Source organism: Sturnus vulgaris, chromosome 26 (assembly GCF_052056855.1).
Source record: "Sturnus vulgaris isolate bStuVul1 chromosome 26, bStuVul1.hap1, whole genome shotgun sequence".
In the NCBI taxonomy this organism is placed as follows: Eukaryota; Metazoa; Chordata; class Aves; order Passeriformes; family Sturnidae; genus Sturnus; species Sturnus vulgaris.
The window spans coordinates 2,275,026-2,293,514 of NC_142268.1; the positions used below are offsets into that span (position 1 = coordinate 2,275,026).

The following is an 18,489-nucleotide window of genomic DNA, read 5'->3' on the forward strand; positions in this document are numbered from 1 at the left end:
GGCTGTTTCCTTGCCAGCTGGACATTGTTTGTTCCCACTGGGATCAACTTGGGGGGTTTGGTGGGGGCAAAGGGCCCCTGTGGAGGGGCAGCAGGAGACAGGAACACAAGGGCAGCTCGGGAGGGCAGCAGGTGACAGGGACAGGGGGCTGCTCCCAACTTCTCCCCTCAGTGCCAGCAGCACCAGGTGCTCCCAACCCGCACCCAAAGAGCCCAATGTGGGGAAAGAATGGGTGAGAATTCAGGGTTGGGGGGTGGTGGTTTGAGGCAGAGAAAACCCAGAGCTGTGAGTTCCATGTGCAGGTGGCCGCGTGCTCGAGGTGGGGTTCGGGATGGCCATCGCTGCCTCCAAGGTGCAGGAGTTTGACATCGAGGAGCACTGGATCATCGAGTGCAACGAGGGCGTTTTCCAGCGCCTGGAGCAGTGGGCCAAGGCACAGCCACACAAGGTCAGGGGCACAGAGGGCTGTGCCAGGGCTGGGGGGTGCCTGTGAGCCCCCCCAGCTCACCCCTCCGCCCCCCATGTGCAGGTGGTGCCCCTGAAGGGGCTGTGGGAGGACGTGGTGCCAACGCTGCCAGATGGGCACTTCAGTGGTGAGACATGGACAGCAGCGTGGGGAGGGGCTGGGGTGGGGACCCCACTGCAAAGGGGGGTGCAGCAAAGCCCAGGGCGTCCCTGAGCCATGGAAAGGGGGGAGAAGTTTGACAAGGGTGCAGGTGGACATCCTCCCATGGGGCTGGGGACAGGGCACAGCTGTGTCCCTGGGGTCCCTGTCCTTGTCCTGGGGCACAGATCCTTGTCCTGGACTGGATCCTTGTCCGGAGAAACAGATCCTTGTCCTGGGGAGCAGATCCTTGTCCTGGGGGTGGATCCTTGTCTTGGGGGCAATCACATCGCTGCCTTCCAGGGGACAAATTGCAATAGGAACACAACAATACCAGGCCATGAAGGGGGATTTTCCCGGGCCATATGAGCCTCTCAGGGTCTCTCCCAGCTAAGGCCAGCCCCGCTGTTCCCGGACAGGGATCCTGTACGACACCTACCCGCTCTCAGAGGACACCTGGCACACGCATCAGTTCAACTTCATCAAGGTGACACCTCGGGCAGCGGCTCTGCAGGGAGCAGCTGGGCTGGGAGGGGGAGCTGGAGCCGGGTGCTGAGCGGGAGGAGCTGACCCGGCTCCCCCGATTCCCGAATTCCCGGGAGGAGCTGACCCGGCTCCCCCGATTCCCGAATTCCCGGGGAGGAGCTGACCCGGCTCCCCCGATTCCCGAATTCCCGGGACAGGGCCACGCGTTCCGCCTGCTGCGGCCCGGAGGGGTCCTCACCTACTGCAACCTCACCTCGTGGGGGGAGCTGCTCAAAACCAGCTACAGCGACATCCAGAAGATGTTTGAGGTGCGTTGTTCCCCTCCCCAAAGCTGTGCCCGGGATGAGCAAGAGCCACTCCACGGCTGCGGAACTCATCCGCGGTACTGGCGATGAGCCAAAAGGGGAGCTCGCAGGGCTTTTCCCTCTGGGGTCCCGTGTCCCCGCTGTGTCCCTTGTCACAGCTGACACCCACGGCTGCTCCTCCATCCCCTGCTGTCCCGCAGGAGACCCAGGTGGGGCCGCTGCTGCAGGCGGGGTTCAGGAGGGAGAACATCAGCACGAGCGTGATGGAGCTGCAGCCGCCCCGCGAGTGCCGCTACTACTCCCACCCCAGGATGATCACCCCCACCGTGCTCAGACACTGAGGGGCCCAGCCCGGGGGGAAGGAGCTGGGCAGGTGCTGATGAGGAGGAGAAAGGCTCTGATCTCCTTTAAAACCCCTGAGAGATCGGAGCCGATTCGTCATCCAGAGATGGGTGAAGGTTTGGGATGGATTCCAGGGGACAAAAGGACAGGAAACTCCCCTGCCCCAGGAGCCCCCTGGCCTGGAGGGGGTTTTGTGGGCTCTTGTGGAAGATCTCACCCTGCTCTGTCCACTCAAGACTTCAATTTCTCAATTAAGCTGCAATTCCAGAGTGTGGTTTGGAGCTCTGGGTTCCAGAACCAGCCATTTCCCCTAAAAATTGGATCATTTTGAGAAATCACAGGGTGGCTTCCCACAAGAGTCAAATAATCCAAACCAGGTGGGAGAAATAATGGGGCAGTCTGAGGCATTTCAGCTTCTCCTGAAGCAACTCCCCAGGGAAGTTTCCCAATATTTTCAGCCAAAGCCCACAGCAGCAAATCCTGACCCCAACACTCCCTCACAGCTCAATGAGTGATGTTTCCTATCTCCCCAGAAGGGATAAAGTCCATTAAAAGGAATGAAATACCCAAACTGCTGTTCCCGAGCGATTTATTTGTCTTTCCAAAGTGTGTTTGTCCCTCAGGCACTACCATTCCTCATCCCAGGCTCCTGGGATGCATCCAGGACAGGCTGCTCTATCCCTGCCCTGCTTAGGAGCTCTACATTCAGGTTTATTATTCACATTCTGATTTTAAGCATAAGTATTTGACTTGTTACAGAAACAGAATTAATTTCTGGCCCCTGTGCACGCAAATATTATGGATTTATTAGATCCTGTGTAGGAATTACCATCAAGGAGCAGGTGGTGAGTAAAGGATGAGCTCAGAGAGAGCTCAGAGATCACCTGGACATGTGCTGGTCTTAAAACTTCCCAAGAAAGCTAAAAAAAAAAAAAAATCCTGGCAAAGCCTTTATGTCCCTGTCAAATTATTCAGCCCAGAAACCAACTCAGCAGTGTTACCAAATTCAGCTCTTTTTAGCCCAGTTTTTCAACCCCCTCAGATCAGAGGGGGGATTTATTAAAGACAGAAAAGCCCCTGGAACAGGTCGAGTTTTATTGGAAGGCGCGTGAGGAGCTGGATTTGTGCGTGAATGTGAGCAGTGCCCGGGGGCACTGAGTGAGTGGGACATAAATAAAGTTTATTTCCTGTACCAGATCTGCATCCTCCTCTCCCGCTTGATTTTCCTCTGCAGCTGCAGGATCCCGTAGAGCAAAGCCTCAGCTGTGGGTGGGCAACCTGAGAGGGAGAAAAAGGAAAGAAGGGAGGAAGGGAGGAAGGTCAGGGCTGGTACCTGCACAGAGCAGCAGAGGTGCCAACCCCAGGATTTATTCCAAAGCTGACTCCCCTCTGGCTTTGTGGCTAGCACAGGCAGGAGTGTAAAGAAACTCAATTGATGGTGTTTATCAAGATCTTTATCAAACAGAGCAATTCTTTAATTTCAAAGTGTATCCAAACCCCCTCCCACCCCACTGACGGTGCCACCACCACCACAACCCTCCCCCACCCCACAACCCCTGGAGCTGCTGCAGCTTCCCCACCACTGAAACAGGAAAACCTTTCAAACCAACCCCCAAATGCAGAGAATTCCCCTCTCCCTGCCCTGCTCCCAGGTGCAGCTGCCCCTGGTACCTGGCACATAAATGTCCACGGGCACGATGCGGTCACAGCCCCTCACCACAGAGTAGGAGTAGTGGTAGTAGCCCCCACCGTTGGCACAGCTGCAGGACAGGGACAGGGTGAGCCCAGGAAGGTGAGCAGGAGGCCAAGGCAAGGTGGCCCTGGCACTGCCAGGCTTCCTTCATGGCCTGGAGCCACCAGCTGAGAGCTCACAGGTGACACTGCCCCATCACGAGCCCTGCCTGGGATGTTTTTAGATGAATCCAACCCAACTGAACTGTTCCCATCACCCTCACAAAGCAGATTTCACAGCCCTCCCTCTCTGCTACAAAACCTTCTATTTTGTCTCAGAGCTCTCCCAGAATTTCTCCTGTTCCAGCCTGGACTGGCTGCCCTCAGCCCCGGTGTGGGGACAAGAAAGTTGTGAGAAATCACGGAATCATTCAGGTTGAAAAAGACCTGAGACCATGGAGTCCAACCGAGCCCAGCCATGGAGCAGATTCCAACTGAGTCCCCCCCCATGGAGCAGATTCCAACCAAGTCCCCTCATGAAGGAGATTGCAACCAAATCCCTTCATAGAGCAGATTCCAACTGAATCCCCCATGGAGGAGATTCCAACTGATTCCCCCCATGGAGTAGAATCCAGCACAGCAGAAGCATTTTGAAAGGCAAAAGCAAACTCTGGCATTCTGGATACACACAAGTCTGGCAGCTGCAAACCCCCTGAATCTATCCCTGGGAGGATTCACACACACCATTCCCAGAAGGAATTTCTGCTCTGCTCTACAAAGCCTCTTTAAGAACCTGGAAACACAAACAAGCAAAGAACTCCCCCCACTGCACCAAAACCATCTCAGCACTCACCTCCCCATGGACACCACATAGCGAGGCTCTGGCATCTGGTCATAGACCTGCAGAACAGGGATATTTGGGGTGATTCCCAGCTCCCCCCGAGGTCCCTGAGGTCCCCATGGTCCCCTGTACCTTGCGCAGTGCTGGGGCCATTTTGTTGGTCAGGGTCCCTGCCACGATCATGACGTCGGCCTGGCGGGGGCTGGCCCGGAACACGACCCCAAAACGATCCATGTCATAGCGAGGGGCTGCCATGTGCATCATCTCCACAGCACAGCAGGCCAGCCCGAAGGTCATGGGCCACAGGGAGCTCTGTGGGGACAGGCAGCAGCTCAGGGTGACACACGCAATGGGAGAGGTCAAGGGATGGGGAGAAAAACCCCACAGCTCAAGGGGAATGGAGCCGGGGGGAGAGAGAGCTCTGTGTGCAGCCTGAATGCATCCAGAGCTGCTCCCCTGACACTGCTAAAGCCACCTCAGAGCCACACAGGGACAGCAGAGAAGGGACAGCTCAGAGCCCAGGGGAAGGGAAAGCTCAGAGCCCCACAGGGACATCGGAGATTGAAGAAAGGACAGCCAAGAACCCCACAGGGACAGTGGTGGCTGGAAAAGGACCAGCCCAGCTGAGGCAGAGCACAGCAGACCCAGGGCACACAGCACACCCAGGACACTGTCACCCTTCCCCACAGGCAGAGCAGCTGGGACAACTCCAGAAAGTGCCTTTTACTGGTGACCAAAGGGCAGTTCCAGACCCCACAAACACCCTCAGTGCCTTCAGCCTCTCCTGCTCTGTCACTGGACCCCAGTGTCGCCCTCTGGGCACAGAACTCGGCCACGGGAGCTCTGAGCCTATTTTTATCCTGAGCAGGAGGTGCCTCTGATGTGTCACCCTCTGTCCCTCGGTGCCAGGGGAGCTGGGTGGCTCAGGACTCACCCGCCGTGCCCAGTTGACCAGGTCATCGAGCTTGGCAATGACGTACTCGCCACGGCTGCTGGGCACGTAGGATTTCCTCTGGACAACAGCAGAGCTCTTCTGCACCTGGACAGAGCTGAAAGGAACAGCACAGAGCCATCACTCTCCAATTATTTCCTTGCACAATCAGCCTTTAGTCCTCCAAGGGGTGGTGGTTCCCTGAGGAATGACAATTCCACCGCTCAGTGTGGGATCTGTGGATTCGGTGCTCAGGCAGAGCCCCTCAGCCATACCCCAACCACAGAGAGCCCTTGGCTGCCTCTCCCCGGGGCTCCCAGAGCTGCCAGATCTCCCCAGATTTTAGCAGGGAAGGGAGGAGACGCCTGACTCCAGGAGGTGCCCCTGGGACCCGGCGCCCCAGGAACACAAGCGGCTGCTCCCTGTCCCCAGGGCAGGAGCTGTTACCTGCCAGCCTGATCCGCCGGCGTCTGATGGAGCAGCTGAGCGCGAACGGGACTCGCAGAGCCGGGCCTGGGAACAGAAAAGGCCCGCACAGGGTCACAGGGTGACAGAGCCCCTGTGAGGCACCACAGCCCTCCCGGGAGTTTGCTCCACAAACCCCAGTGACCCACACTGACCCCCAAAGCTCGGGGAGCCGTTCAGCCGCGGCTCCGGGGTCCCCCCATCCCGTCACCCCCAGCCCCGGGGTCCCCCAGTCCCGGAGCTCACCTCCAGCCCAGCACACCGTGCGCGGGGAGCCGGAGACCTGCAAGAAAGGACGGGAGAGCTCAGCCCGGCTGAGGGCCCGGCAACGGCCTGGTGTCCCCTCAGGGCACCCTCCCGGTCACTCCTTCGGCGGAAGGCCGAGGGGTTGTTTCGGTGCCCAGACTGCTCCCTGTCCCCGTCCCATCCCCATCCCCGTCCCTGTTCCCGGCCCCGCTCACGGCCCAGCGCCGCCATCTCTCCGCAGCCCTTCACGCAACCTCTGCGCGCGGTGCACCCGCTAAAGGGCCCGGCGCGGCACCGCCTCAGCGCTCCGGCGGGAAACGCGGCCCTGGCGAAGGGTTCCGCAGGCAGCCGCCGGCCCCGAGGCAAAGCGATCCAAAAACGATCCCAAATCTTCCCCTGCGGGCGAGGCCGTCCCGGAGCCGCTGCAGGACTGGGCGGGAGGGGCCATGACCGGGGCTGCGGAGCCGCGGTCGCGCAGGAAAACAATGAGCGGCCGTCCCTGGGTGGGCTCGAACCACCAACCTTTCGGTTAACAGCCGAACGCGCTAACCGATTGCGCCACAGAGACCGCGCTGCCGCCACCTCCCGCCTGTCGCGACTCCCGCCCGTCCCCGTGCCCCGCCCGTCCCGTGTCCCCGCGTCCTGTGCCCGCGTGTCCCGTGTCCGTGTCCCACACCCCGCCCCGTGTCCCCGCGTGTTCGCCCCCCCATGTCCCCTCCGTGTCCCCCCAGCCGGCGCGGCCCAGCGGCGGTGACGGGCGGGGGGGGCGGAGCGCGGCCGTGCAGCCGAAATAGCTCAGTTGGGAGAGCGTTAGACTGAAGATCTAAAGGTCCCTGGTTCGATCCCGGGTTTCGGCAGACGCTTCTTTTCCTGCCGGGACTCGCGTTGTAAAAGCGCTGTTTTCACCCCCAAACACCCCCCGAGGCTTCGGAATTCGTTATCCCCTCCCCGAACTCTGCACCTCATCGTTTTAATACCCTGGAAACACGCACAAGCAGGGAAGGAGGGGTGAAGGACCACGAGATGTAACACCAGATTAATGATAAATAGAATTAAAGATATTAAATAAATATGAATTAATGGTAAATATGAATTAGTGTTCTTGCACTGAGCATTGAGGAGGCAGCTGAGGGAACATGGATTAATTAACACTGGACAATCACAAGCAGAGGTGTGCCAGTCCATTTTAAATAAAGCACAAGAACAAAAACCAGTGAGTTCATTTCCCAGTGATGGATAATGTGAAACTGAGACAGGATATTACAATCTTCACCTGCTGTAAAACTGGGGTGCAAGCCCCACTCACCACAGATTAAGAAAACGAAAGCAGCAAATGTTGATGATTCACTCCATCTCACTTTATTAAGTCCACATGATTTGTACACGGTGAGGCTGAGCCTGGTACCCAGTACCAGTGAGTGACCGGTGGGGCAGCACTGGAAGGGGGTGGGACAAGGTCAGGATTATCCCTGCAAGTGTCCAAGGCCAGGCTGGAGGGGCCTGGAGCACCCAGGGACAGTGGGAGGGGTCCCTGCCCATGGCTGGGCTTTAAGGTCCCTTCCAGCCCAAAGCACTCCAGGACTCCAGAGCTGCAGGGAAGCAGAGGTGAGGTGGTTCTGATTCTGTGCACGGGTGTGGAGCAGGACCTCAACAGAGTTTTGATGGAGAAGGGAACACAGGGTTAATGTAGAGGAGGGGGAAGTTGATCCCCATCTCCAAATTACCCCAGAGCACTGGGATGAGGGCCAGGATGTCCCTCCCCAACGTCTCAGCTCCAAAGGGAAAGTGCCACTCACAGCTCTGTGTTAACTCCATCATTAATTTTTCATCCTATCCCACAAAACTCATTATCCCTCCTCACAGGTTTTAATAAAACCCTCACTTCCTGGCCTGTCCCTATAATTGAGGTACTTGAGATAACGGGAATAAAGATTCTATGATAAAACTCATTTGAGAGCACAGAGCAATTAAAAGTGTAATTAAAATATATTCAGATAATTACTACAGTGAGGATAGACATCTGGATCCCAATTTCAACTTCTTCATTTCAAATCATCCAGGGTTTTACTGGACAAGCAAGGAGATCACATTTCATTATCACAGAGAAACCCTAATCAGGGGGTTTTATGTATCATTTATCATTATTCATCATTAATTAGTTCTTGGTGACACTGCTTCCATGTGCCACAGCTCCAGCAAAGGTGGGCAGGGAGCTGGGCAGGATTAAATTGGGAATTTAGATGAGAAAAGGACAATTAAAAGCCTCCCAAAAGAGGCAATAAACCAGCATTCCACTGGTTCACTGCTAGAGGAAAAAATGTTTTTGTTTTAAGCAAAGCTGGATTCCTTCTCCATGGAATTCTACTTGTCATAACAAAACAAAATAAACCAAATCTTTGTGATCCAAGTTGCAGCTCTGGGCACCAATCTGATTTCCCACCCTTGGAGATCCATGAGGGAGGAAGGGGGAACCCCTGGGAGCATTTCCTGCCAGGAACCCCTTGGTTTTATCAGCAGCAATGAGGCCACAAAGCAGGACAAGATCCCTTCCCACGTTGTGTGTTTGGCTAGAAAATCCACGTGGAAATCGGTGGAGCAGCAGCAGCAGCAGCTCTGGGGGGGGTCTCTGGCAGCCCCCCAGGAGGGCACTGATGGATGAGGATCCTAAACACGGTGAGGCCACGGGAAGCAGCAAGGGCTGAGAGCAATCTACCTGGGAATGTACACACAGACTTTATAAAGAATGCCACGTTTTATAGAAACCACCATTGGTTATTTACACCTGGCCCCGGGCAGCCCTGGCCACTCCCCTCAGCTCTCTGCAGGCTCTGGCTCCGTCTTGAGCTTTTTGCTTCCCAGGACTTGCTCATCAAACAATTCTCTCTCTCTGGAAAGAAAAATATAAAAGTTTTTTTTTAAATTCCAACAGGATGTTATTGTCCAGATTGTGTCACCTGGACAAATTAAATTTGCAGTGTTGGAGTAGCTCAGCTGGGATATTTTTCATTTTTTGTCCCTCACAGGAGGAGGACACTGAGCTCTCCTGCCCTCATCTCAAACCTTTTCTGTACTCAGCAATAAAGGAGTAAAAATCCCTTAAAAAGCCTGAAAACAAATCTACCTTTTGCTCACAGGTGGTCCTTTAATGTACTTCTCTTCTGCCTTCTCATAATCGATGTCATCCACAGCAGCAATGGCACAGATGATGGCCTAGAAAAGCATTGAATAATTAATAATAATAATCAATAAGCAAAGCTAAATCACAGCCAGGGATTTGAAACTCCCTCAGCTGAGCACATTTTGACAAAAGGGTTCCTCAGTTACTTGGAAAACTTGGATGAAACTGCTCACTGAGTGCCTGAAATTCTTAAATAAATAATATGAAATTGTTCAGTATCATCCCCTGGGGAGTGTTTTTATCCTCAGATTAAAATATTCTTCACAGTAATTTTGTTTCTACACGAGTTAATGTTCTCCTGGGAAAATTCCTGAGAAGAACACAAGGTATCCACAACAACTGTAACAACAGCCAACACACCACCCCCGCACCTCGACACACACAAAGGACCAAGAAAATCCTGAGAAGCTGCCAAATTAAAATAAAAACCCGAAAATAAAGCTTTGAAGGATTTCAGAAGTCATTAAAATACATCAGAAAACTATCAGTCTGCTTTTAAAAACAACAAACTACCGGAAGCTTCTCCTTTCTGCGTTTAAAAATCAGCATTTGAGTGACTCAGGCTGTGAGCAGGGGTGAATATTCCTGCCTGCCTCAGTTCTGGGAACTCTCCCCACGTCACTCCAAAGGAATAAATCATGGGAATTAATGTCATTTATCACTCCACAGCTCATTTTTCCCCGTGTTTCATGCTCCCTCACCTCAGGTAAAAGCACATCTGAGATGAATCTGATGCCATCCCCCAGGATCTGGTGCAGGTTCTTGGTGTCCATCTCCCTGTACACCTCCTTCAGGTACCCAACCACCAGGTCCAGCTGCTCCTCGTCCTCCAAATAAGTCTCCACACAGGTCATGTAACGGCTGGAATTCAGGAATTTCTTCAGCCAACGGGATTGTTTCCCACTTTTCAAGATCCCCAGGAGATGTTCTTCAGCCCCTTTGGTCTTCACTATGAACTCCACCAGTTTCTTGTTCTCCCTGTCCCTGGCAGCTCTGGTCCTGTCAGGGAGGAGTTTCCTCGGGGGTTTTTGGGGGGAGGTGTCTGAGGAAGACTCTCCAGCCCCTTCCTCCTCTGTGTTTGGGAATGCCATCTGCACCACACTCTGGTATCCCTCTTTCCTCACTGGGTAACCTGAAAGAGAAACCACAAGAATTTATTTTTAAAAGGTACAAAAGAGTTGTCTTAGCAATAAAATTCCTTATTTTCTATTGACATGGCTGAGAGGAGTTTTTCTTCCTTCCCTACCAAAGAGGTTTAAAAAAAAAAAAAAACACCACCAAAATATTTATTTGCCTTAAAGAAAATAAAAATATTAGGGAGTTGACATGGACTGTCCTTATGTTGATAAGGAACCAGTCACAGCTCCAACTATTCTCTGATTCCATGACCTGATTGTCTTGAACCACCAATATTTATTTAATTTATTAAACCCTTGATTGCAACAAGTTGTAAATTTACCAGCAGCCCCTCTCTGGGTCTGGTGCCAAAGTCACTTGTATGTAAATCTTGGAGCTACATTTACCCAGAAAGAGAAAAATTCCTCAAAGGATGCATTCACTTACTGATATCAGCAGCAAAATACTCCAGGAAGGACCCAGTGAAAGAATGACAACCTAAAAAGCCAAAACAGAGGCAGTGATCAGTTCCACTCAGCCCAGAAATCAAAGTTTGGGGTTCCCTTTGCCTGGTGGATCTCTCTCTCTAAATATAAAAAAATATATATATTACTAAGCTGACAATATGGGGATAAAGAGTAAAATATCCTAAAATAACTTTATAATACTTGTATCCCCAATCACCTGTTCTGTGTTAAATATGAAATACTGCAACTTTAAAACTAATTCCAAAAATAAAGGAAAAAAAAAAAGTGCAAAGTTTATTATCAAACACTGCACTTACACCCCTCCACATCTTTCACACAAAATTAATATTTCTACCCAATTTAAAGCAAAACCACAACACCTTTTGTTGTGAAGAGAAACTCCTGGAGTTTCTCTTGGAGGAGAAGAAGAGAGTCTTGTTTTCTTTGTTTTTAAAGAAAATTTCCCTTTTTTTTTTTTTCACGCCAGAACCCAAATTCTTTGAGGAAGAGAAGTTGTTTCTCTGGTGGATCCCAGAGAAGCTGGGAGTGCCCAAGGCCAGTTTGGAGCACCCTGGGGCACTGGGAGGTGTCCCTGGATGAGGTTTCAGGTCCCTTCCCACCCAAACCACGCCGGGATTTGGTGTTTCCGTGGCGCTGCCCCTCCTTACCCACTCGGATCCGATAGTCCAGGATCAGCTGCAGGCACCACTCGATTTCCCTGCAATAATTCTCCTTGGCTCGTTCCTGCAAAACAAGGAGGATTTCCTGTCCCAAATCCAGCAGCTCTCCAAGAGTTTCAGCCCAGGACACCGAGAAGGGGACAGAAATTGGTCCATGACAATTTTTTTTCCTCACAATAAAACAGCTCCTGCCAGAACTGTCACAGGGAGGAGAGAGGCTTTGAGGGGGTCAAACCCCAATTTCCCCCCCTGGCCATTCATATCCTGCATTTCCCACTGTATTTGCCCAAGCTCTGCAATTCCACATCTCTGGGATACTCACAATGAGCTCCTGCTTCTCCTCACAGTCAAAGTGCTTCAGGCTCTTCAGAGACACTGAGAAACTTTTAAAAGAAACACAGTCAGGGGTGCATTTAACCACTCCATTTCCCTGTTTATTTACTGCAGTTCTGCTTCTCCCTGAAAATCCCATTTTCCAAGGAATTAAGGAGCAGAAATTTTAATGTTTTTTGCTTCCAGAGCAAATTAAAAGTATGGAATCTTCTAAAAAAAGGAGAAATATCTGGTTTAGAGAAAAGTTAAAGGCATCTCAGTGTTTCCAGAAAGTTTGGACAGCACAAGGAAAACACTGGCTGCATTCCAGGCTTTTTTTTTTTTGGTTTTGTTTTCGATTCCTCAGCCCTTCCCAAGGACAGGGAGCTGCCTCAACCTGCAGCATGACAAAGCACCTGCAAGCCTCACCTGCCCCAGCCCCTCCCTCCCACACCGTCCTCACCCTGCACCAGGAAACGGGCACAGGATCTGGAATAAACAGAGACTGGGAATTCAGCACGGGATGAAAATCCACATTTACCCTTTTTTCTTCTCATTTGTGGTGCCATCTATGAAGAGCACACAGGCCCTCCGGTGTTTCCTCTTCACTGCTTTCACCTGGAGAGAGGATAAAGCCTCAAAAATCCTAATCCTGCTAAAGCAGGGATATTTTTCCGTGGATATCACCCACCACAACCCACACTTAAATTCCTCCTATTGGTGCAACTTTTTCTTTATTACACAAATACAAAAATTTCAAGTGGAAGCAGCAACCAGTTCCTCCAAGGGAACATTTTTAGTGCACAAAGAGCTTCCCTTTTCTTTTGCAAATTGACAACAAAGCCCTGCTCCATGACAAAAGAACCGGGATAATCCCTGCTCTGCACCAACAGGTGTGAATTTATCACATTTTGAGCACTTTTAGTACAAATTTACTCCTATCAATCCTGAAATGCTTCTACTGGAAGGTGTTTAACACTTTCAGGAAGGGTAAAAAGTCACTCCAGAACTGGGAATTGCTCCTTATCAGCAGGATATGAGGCAGGAGCTGCTCTTACCACAGCTGGCCAGTAGGGATAGCGCCGCAGCTTGCACCACACCAACATCCCTTCCTCGAAGAATTTGGGTTCTGGTATGAAAAAAGAAGGGAAATTTTAAATTTAAATACAATAAAACAAGACAGGATGCTGCCCTTCTCTTCTTCTCCTCCAAGAGAAACTCCAGGAGTTTCTCTTCACAACAAAAGGTGTTGTGGTTTTGATTTAAATTGAGTAGAAAAATTAATTTTGTGTGAAAGATGTGGGGGAGTAAGTGCAGCGTTTGATACTAAATTTTGTATTTCTTTTTTTTTTTTCCTTTATTTTTGGAATTAGTTTTAAAGTTGCAGAATTTAATGTTTAACACAAACAGATGATTTGGGATACAAGTATTATAAAGTTATTTTAGGATATTTTACTCTTTATCCCCATATCATCAGTTTACTACTTTTTTTTTTTTTTTTTTTTTTTTTTTAAATTTTGGAAGAGAAAGTCCAGGAATTTCTCTTCAGTGCTTTTACAGTGACCCCAAAATGCAGCACAGGGAATTCTGAACTGAAAGGCAGCAACTTCAATCCCAGGTCTTTACCCAGTTTCAGAGATTTTTATTTTGTTTTGCAGCAAAATGCCCGATGGAGCCAGGAAATGCATTTTATCCCAAGGCTGGACAGAGCTGGATTCCCTCCTGGAATCCCCATGGATTGCAGGCAAACTCAGAGGGGGCAGAGCCTCAGGTCTGTGCTGGTGTCTCACCTCGGTGGGACAGAACACTTGGGAAATTTTCCTCCTCTTCATCTGCCAGAGGGGAGAGTGGAGGGAGGCTCTCCGAGGAAACTCTCCTGGAACACATCCCAGAGGGTTCCAGCCCTGCCAACAGCACCAGGAGAAATCAGGGATTAGCTCAGGATCAGCTTCAGAGCAGGTGAGACACACCTGAGTGTGACCCCAAAGGGGACCCGAGACACCTGCACACTCCTAATTAGGGAATCCTAATTCCCTGATCATGTGATAGAAGAGGGACAGGGAAAGAAATGGGGCTGGATCCAGGACCCTGCACCTGCTCATTTAAAAATATTTAATCTCAATTTGTCAGAGAGCAGCAAAGGAAGACAAGTGTGAGTCCCCCACCCCCCCCCCAAAAAAAATACAGAATAACAAACCCATTGGGTTTTTCCAAGGAAAACCCCAAGCAATTCCAGACAACCCAAAAACCACCCAGCACTGAAGGGATCAGCATTTCAGCTTCCCAGGAACAGAAACCAAAAGGAATTAAACCAACAATTCCAGAGCCACTGCCCCAAAAGTGAAGCACCATTCCCAGGTGAGTAACAGTGCTCAGCACCCACGTGGGATGAAGGTTCCCCCACCCCAAGGGATTTGCCCACCTTCATCTTCCTCGGAGTCAGGGGCTTTATTCCCAGCCAGGTGTGAGGGATCCTGCTGTTCCTCCTCCTGAGGCTGAGGGAAGGCACCAGAAGGCCCAGGTGAGGATCCAGGGTGGTTCCTGCATTTCCTGTCTGTGCCTGAGGCCCCATCCAGGTGTTTTCCACCCTCTGCCTCTCTCCTCCCATGCAGCTGCTTTGCCAGGCTCTCACTCTCACTGCTGATGCTTTTCTCCAGCTCATCCGAGGCAGTTTCACAGGAGGAATCCAGGAATGCTCCCCCAGGCTGAGTTCCTGGCTTTCTGGAAGGTTCCACGGTGCCAGATTTCGAGAGGACAGGTGGAGATCCCTCCTCAGGAGCCACCTGTGCTTCATCCCGGGGGGAATCATCCCTGCATCCTCTTTGCCTTCCTTGCTGGTTTCTTCCAGCCTTTGGCTTACAGGAGACTCCATTCTCTGTTTTGGGCTGGATTTTCCTCTGCCTGGGTGATGATTTTGGTTCTGGATTTTTGCAGTTGTGACTCTCAGGGGCCGGTGCCACACATGAACCCCTGGCACCACACCTGGCAGGGTTTGTTCCACCCCCACGTGTCCTGGTAGGGCTTGTGCCACCTCCAGGTGCTCTGGAAGGGTTTGTGCCACCTCCAGGTGCTTTTCCACTCCCCTCTGCAGTCACAGAACCTCCCTGGCTCCGTGCTTTGGGATCATCCTTCAGCCCACAGTTATTTTGAGGTTTTCTTTTCCTCTTGGCAGCCTCAGGTTCTGATTTTTTAGAGCGAGAGCGCAACAAGAAGCCGCGGTAGGGGGTGGGAGGGGAAGATTTTTCCCGGGAAAATTCGGGGTTTGGTCCTTCTGCAGGTGGCATTTCACTGCCCGAGTCAGTCTGATGGAGAATATCCAGGGCAATTTTAAGGGAACAGCGATATTGCAGCTCCTCCACGGCTTCACTCATGCTTTGCTTTTGCTCTGATTAGGAAAAAAAAAAATCATCAATAAATGAAGTTATCATCATTATTCTATCATAAACAAAATGTATGATTAAAGAAATAATAAATGTTACTTGTAGTGTTTCTTTTAAGGTGAATTTTTTGCTACTTAAATTATCCACAATTCCCAAGACAAAGGATGGAGACTCACAAAGACCAAGTTGGAAATGCCTCATTTTGAGGGAAACTCACATTTCTTCACCATCCCTCCAACAAACCACCCCAGGGAAGAGGAAAACGATAATTTTTAACTCATTTTCCAACTTTGTGGAAAAGAGGAAAAGAAAATAAGTGAACTACACAGGTTTTATTCCCCCAGGCTGAGTTTCTATGGGTAATTTTCACCCAGAAAAGACACAAAGCAGAACATTTGGGCCCCTCCCTCCTCACCCAGGGTGGAGGCGATGGCCTTGATCCGCTCCTCTGTCAGGGGAACGGCGTTTGCAGAGCTCACACTGACCCTGGAACACAAAGAGGTGACTGGAACCAGCACCCTAAAAACTCCCAGCACCACAAAACTGCTCCCAGACAGCAAAAAACCCAAACATTCCCTCCCCCAGCCCGTCCTTGGTAGGGTTAAACACCTCAATCTTCTGCAAATCCAGGATCCCATCTCACAGACACCTTCAGATAAAAGGATTCATTTCTTCTCCTTATTTTTTGACGTCTAAGAATGCAAACACGTGACAGGAACAAGGATACTCAACTGCTTCTCCAAGCCAAGGATTTCAGCTTTAAATCCCATCCTTTTTGTGGCAGCAACAGGACTGCTCCCAGCAGCTCCAGGTTTGCACAAAACCTGTGTTAAAAATGAAAAAAAAATCTTCATTTAAAAATCTTGTCCAACAACAGCAAAACGTTGATGTAAGAGCAGCTTGACAGAGCCTTAGGATCGTGGAATGATAAAATTCCAGGATGGATTGGGTGGGAAGAGACTTTAAATCCCATCCAGTCCCACCATGCCATGGCAGGGACACCTCCCACTGTCCCAGGCAGCTCCAAGCCCCATCCAACCTTGCCTTGGGCACTGCCAGGGATGGGGCAGCCACAGCTGCTCTGGAAATCCATTCCAGGGTCTCCCCACTCTCACAGTGAGGAATTTTTTTCCCAATATCCCACTCAACCCTGCCTTCTCAACCCCCCCACATCCCATTATTCCAGGCCCTCTCCATTTTTCCTGCTGGCATCTCCACAGCTCAGACAAGCTCAGACACGTTTCTGGGACCTCTCCCTTCCTTATTGCTCTGTTCCAGCCCTTTCCAAGCAACCTCCACAAACATTTCCTCATTCCTCCTTACCTTGGCTGGCCACAAACGCCTCTTCCACTTGCAGAGAACGAGCTCTTGGTCGGTCATGGCTGAGCTTCACGTGGAGAAGGGAAATTCCAAGGTGCTCTGAAGGAGAAAAAAGGGAATAAAGGAGTCACCCACCTGTGTCCATTGTGGTCTTTGTTTTGTGAAGGAAATACAGGATCTAATCAAACATACTATTACAGTTATTACTGTTTTATCTTCGGGATCACTGCACTGATATTACTCTGCAGCATTCTCCAAAATGATAGCTGAAATTCCATTTTTCTGTAGGAGCTGTGGCTGCCCCATCCCTGGGAGTATCCAAGGCCATATTGGATGAGGTTTGGAGCAAACTGGGATAGTGGAAGGGATGGGACTGGATGGGCTTTTAGGTCCTTCCAAACCAAACAATCTCAGGATAAATGAAATCCATAATTCTAGGAGCACAAATGTCTCTCACTGCGTGTGTTGGGTGAGGAAAACACTATCAAGAATTACACAATGCAGCCATGGACCTGCCCAGTCCACAGCTTCCTGCGACCAAACCCTGAAAATAGGGAACTACACCCTAAAAATAACTGGATATACTCCTTACACGTAATTTGATCCCAATTTTTACACACGATTTGCAACAGAAACCTGATCAGAGCGGCCTCAGGGGCTCCTCAAGGGCTGTAAAAAAAAAAAGAAAAAAAAAAAAGAAAATAAAGCCGTAGTAAAGGGAAGATCTTCCTGTACTTACAAGGTGCAGGTACTGGGCTGGCCGGGGCTCCGGGATCGCGGCCCTGTGGCGGAGGAAGGAGGAAGGGAAGGGATGGAGGGAGGGACAGGGGCCGTTAGTGGCGCCCGGAACGGCGGCGCCGCTGCGGGACCCCCGTGAGGCGGCGCGGGGACAGCGGGAACCGCCCGGCCCCCAAAAAAACCCCACGTGAGGGGAGGGACGGGAACCTGACCCTCCCCCGAACCGCCCTCGGTGAGGGGAGCGACCCCCAAAAATCTCACAATCCGTGAGGGGAGAGACCCCCAAGATCCCGCACTGAGTGAAGGGAGAAACCCCGGTAATCCCGCCCTCAGTGAGGGGAGCGACTCCCAAAATCTGAGAGGGGAGAAACCCCCAAAATCCGTGAGGGGAGCGACCCCCACAGTCCCGAACGCGGCGAGGGACGGGACAGGGCCTCCAAACCCGAACCCGTGAGGGGAGGGACGGGACCCCCAAACCCGAACCCGTGAGGGATGGAACCTTCCAAGGGACGGGACGGGACCCCCCTACAGAGCCCCCTCCATGCAGGACGGGACCCCCCAATCCCCCCTCCGTGAGGGATGGAACCTTCCAAGCGCCCCGGTGAGGGGAGGGACGGGACCCCTCAAAACCCTCCCCTCACAGGGGATGCCCCCCCAAACCTTCCCTGGTGAGGGGAGGGACGGGCCCCTCGCTTCGCCCGGTCAGAGGACGGGCGGGACTCCCAAACACAACCCCGGTACCACCGGTGATGGCCCCAGACCCTCGTATCCCCCCTCTAGACCCCAATTTTGGGGGGGGGGGGGGAGGGGGGGCCACCGTTACCGTGCGCGCTCCCGACAACACCGCCCCCCGCGCGCGCCGCCGCCGCCGCCCTCCACACCAGGTTCTGCGCATGCGCCGCGCGAGCCGCCCGGCAGCGCTCCTCGGACCAATCAGCGAGCGCCTCCTGGCGCCCCGCCCTCCCCGCCGCGGCCACAACAAGAGGCTCAGCCAATCAGAGCGCACGCTCCCGCCTTGGTCACGCCTATCTCGTTTTCTATTGGAGATTTATGCGGAAGTCACGCCCAGTCTGGGAGGGCGGGTGGGTGTGCGGCATGGCAACGGGGGAGTGACGTCATTGCGGAAAGGGTGACGTCATTTGCTGGTTTTTTGGGGAGGTTAAAGCCTGTCCGGTGCCAGCCGTGCCATGGACAAGGGACAGGTTCCATGGGCCGGGTGGCTCCGAGCACCCGCGGGGCACCACCCACGCCCCGCAGGGTCAATCCAAGGTGGATCTAATCCAAAATCCTTGGAATGGGATTCCCAGGGAAGCTGTGGCTGCCCCGTCCCTGCAAGTGCCCAGGGCCAGGTTAGAGCACCTTGGGACACACTGGAAGGTGTCCCTGAGGATGGCAGGAGTTGGGATG

At 52.1% G+C, this 18,489-nt stretch overlaps 3 protein-coding genes and 2 non-coding genes across 8 annotated transcripts in view; 2 read left to right on the forward strand and 3 right to left on the reverse strand.

Moving 5' to 3' along the window:
• Positions 1-2,308, forward strand: part of GAMT (guanidinoacetate N-methyltransferase) — a 5,026-nt gene extending 2,718 nt beyond the window's left edge. For both annotated transcript variants that reach the window (XM_088179342.1, XM_014882971.2), the window contains 5 exons: positions 303-448; positions 530-593; positions 1,024-1,091; positions 1,288-1,398; positions 1,596-2,308. In XM_088179342.1, coding sequence (XP_088035468.1) covers positions 303-448; positions 530-593; positions 1,024-1,091; positions 1,288-1,398; positions 1,596-1,736 — 530 coding nt within the window. In that variant the 3' untranslated portion in view covers positions 1,737-2,308. The remainder of the gene's footprint in view (positions 1-302; positions 449-529; positions 594-1,023; positions 1,092-1,287; positions 1,399-1,595) is intronic.
• Positions 2,309-2,812: 504 nt separating this feature from the next.
• Positions 2,813-6,190, reverse strand: NDUFS7 (NADH:ubiquinone oxidoreductase core subunit S7). Its single transcript, XM_014882972.2, has 8 exons — positions 6,107-6,190; positions 5,892-5,928; positions 5,628-5,693; positions 5,184-5,298; positions 4,382-4,561; positions 4,262-4,308; positions 3,409-3,497; positions 2,813-3,015 (listed from the first exon to the last, which is right to left on the reverse strand). The coding sequence occupies exons 1-8, from the start codon at positions 6,120-6,122 to the stop codon at positions 2,918-2,920; spliced, it is 648 nt and encodes a 215-aa protein (XP_014738458.1). The 5' UTR covers positions 6,123-6,190; the 3' UTR covers positions 2,813-2,917.
• A 195-nt stretch (positions 6,191-6,385) lies between these two features.
• TRNAN-GUU (transfer RNA asparagine (anticodon GUU)) lies at positions 6,386-6,459 on the reverse strand. Its single transcript has one exon. It is a non-coding gene; the product is annotated as a tRNA-Asn (tRNA).
• A 216-nt stretch (positions 6,460-6,675) lies between these two features.
• Positions 6,676-6,748, forward strand: TRNAF-GAA (transfer RNA phenylalanine (anticodon GAA)). The gene has a single exon. It is a non-coding gene; the product is annotated as a tRNA-Phe (tRNA).
• A 479-nt stretch (positions 6,749-7,227) lies between these two features.
• Positions 7,228-17,986, reverse strand: PWWP3A (PWWP domain containing 3A, DNA repair factor). Of its 3 annotated transcripts, none has more exons than XM_088179344.1 (15): positions 17,906-17,986; positions 17,084-17,126; positions 16,348-16,443; positions 15,757-15,848; positions 15,440-15,510; positions 14,067-15,029; positions 13,435-13,548; positions 12,703-12,773; positions 12,186-12,262; positions 11,655-11,715; positions 11,321-11,396; positions 10,633-10,683; positions 9,771-10,201; positions 9,013-9,101; positions 7,228-8,778 (listed from the first exon to the last, which is right to left on the reverse strand). In XM_088179344.1, the coding sequence occupies exons 3-15, from the start codon at positions 16,402-16,404 to the stop codon at positions 8,703-8,705; spliced, it is 2,229 nt and encodes a 742-aa protein (XP_088035470.1). In that variant the 5' UTR covers positions 16,405-16,443; positions 17,084-17,126; positions 17,906-17,986; the 3' UTR covers positions 7,228-8,702. The 3 variants fall into 3 exon arrangements, with proteins under 3 accessions (XP_088035470.1, XP_088035472.1, XP_088035471.1); XM_088179346.1 differs by lacking the exon at positions 17,906-17,986 and having other exon boundaries at positions 14,067-14,675; positions 14,706-15,029; positions 17,084-17,245; XM_088179345.1 differs by lacking the exon at positions 17,906-17,986 and having other exon boundaries at positions 17,084-17,245.
• Between the last annotated feature and the right edge of the window lie 503 nt (positions 17,987-18,489).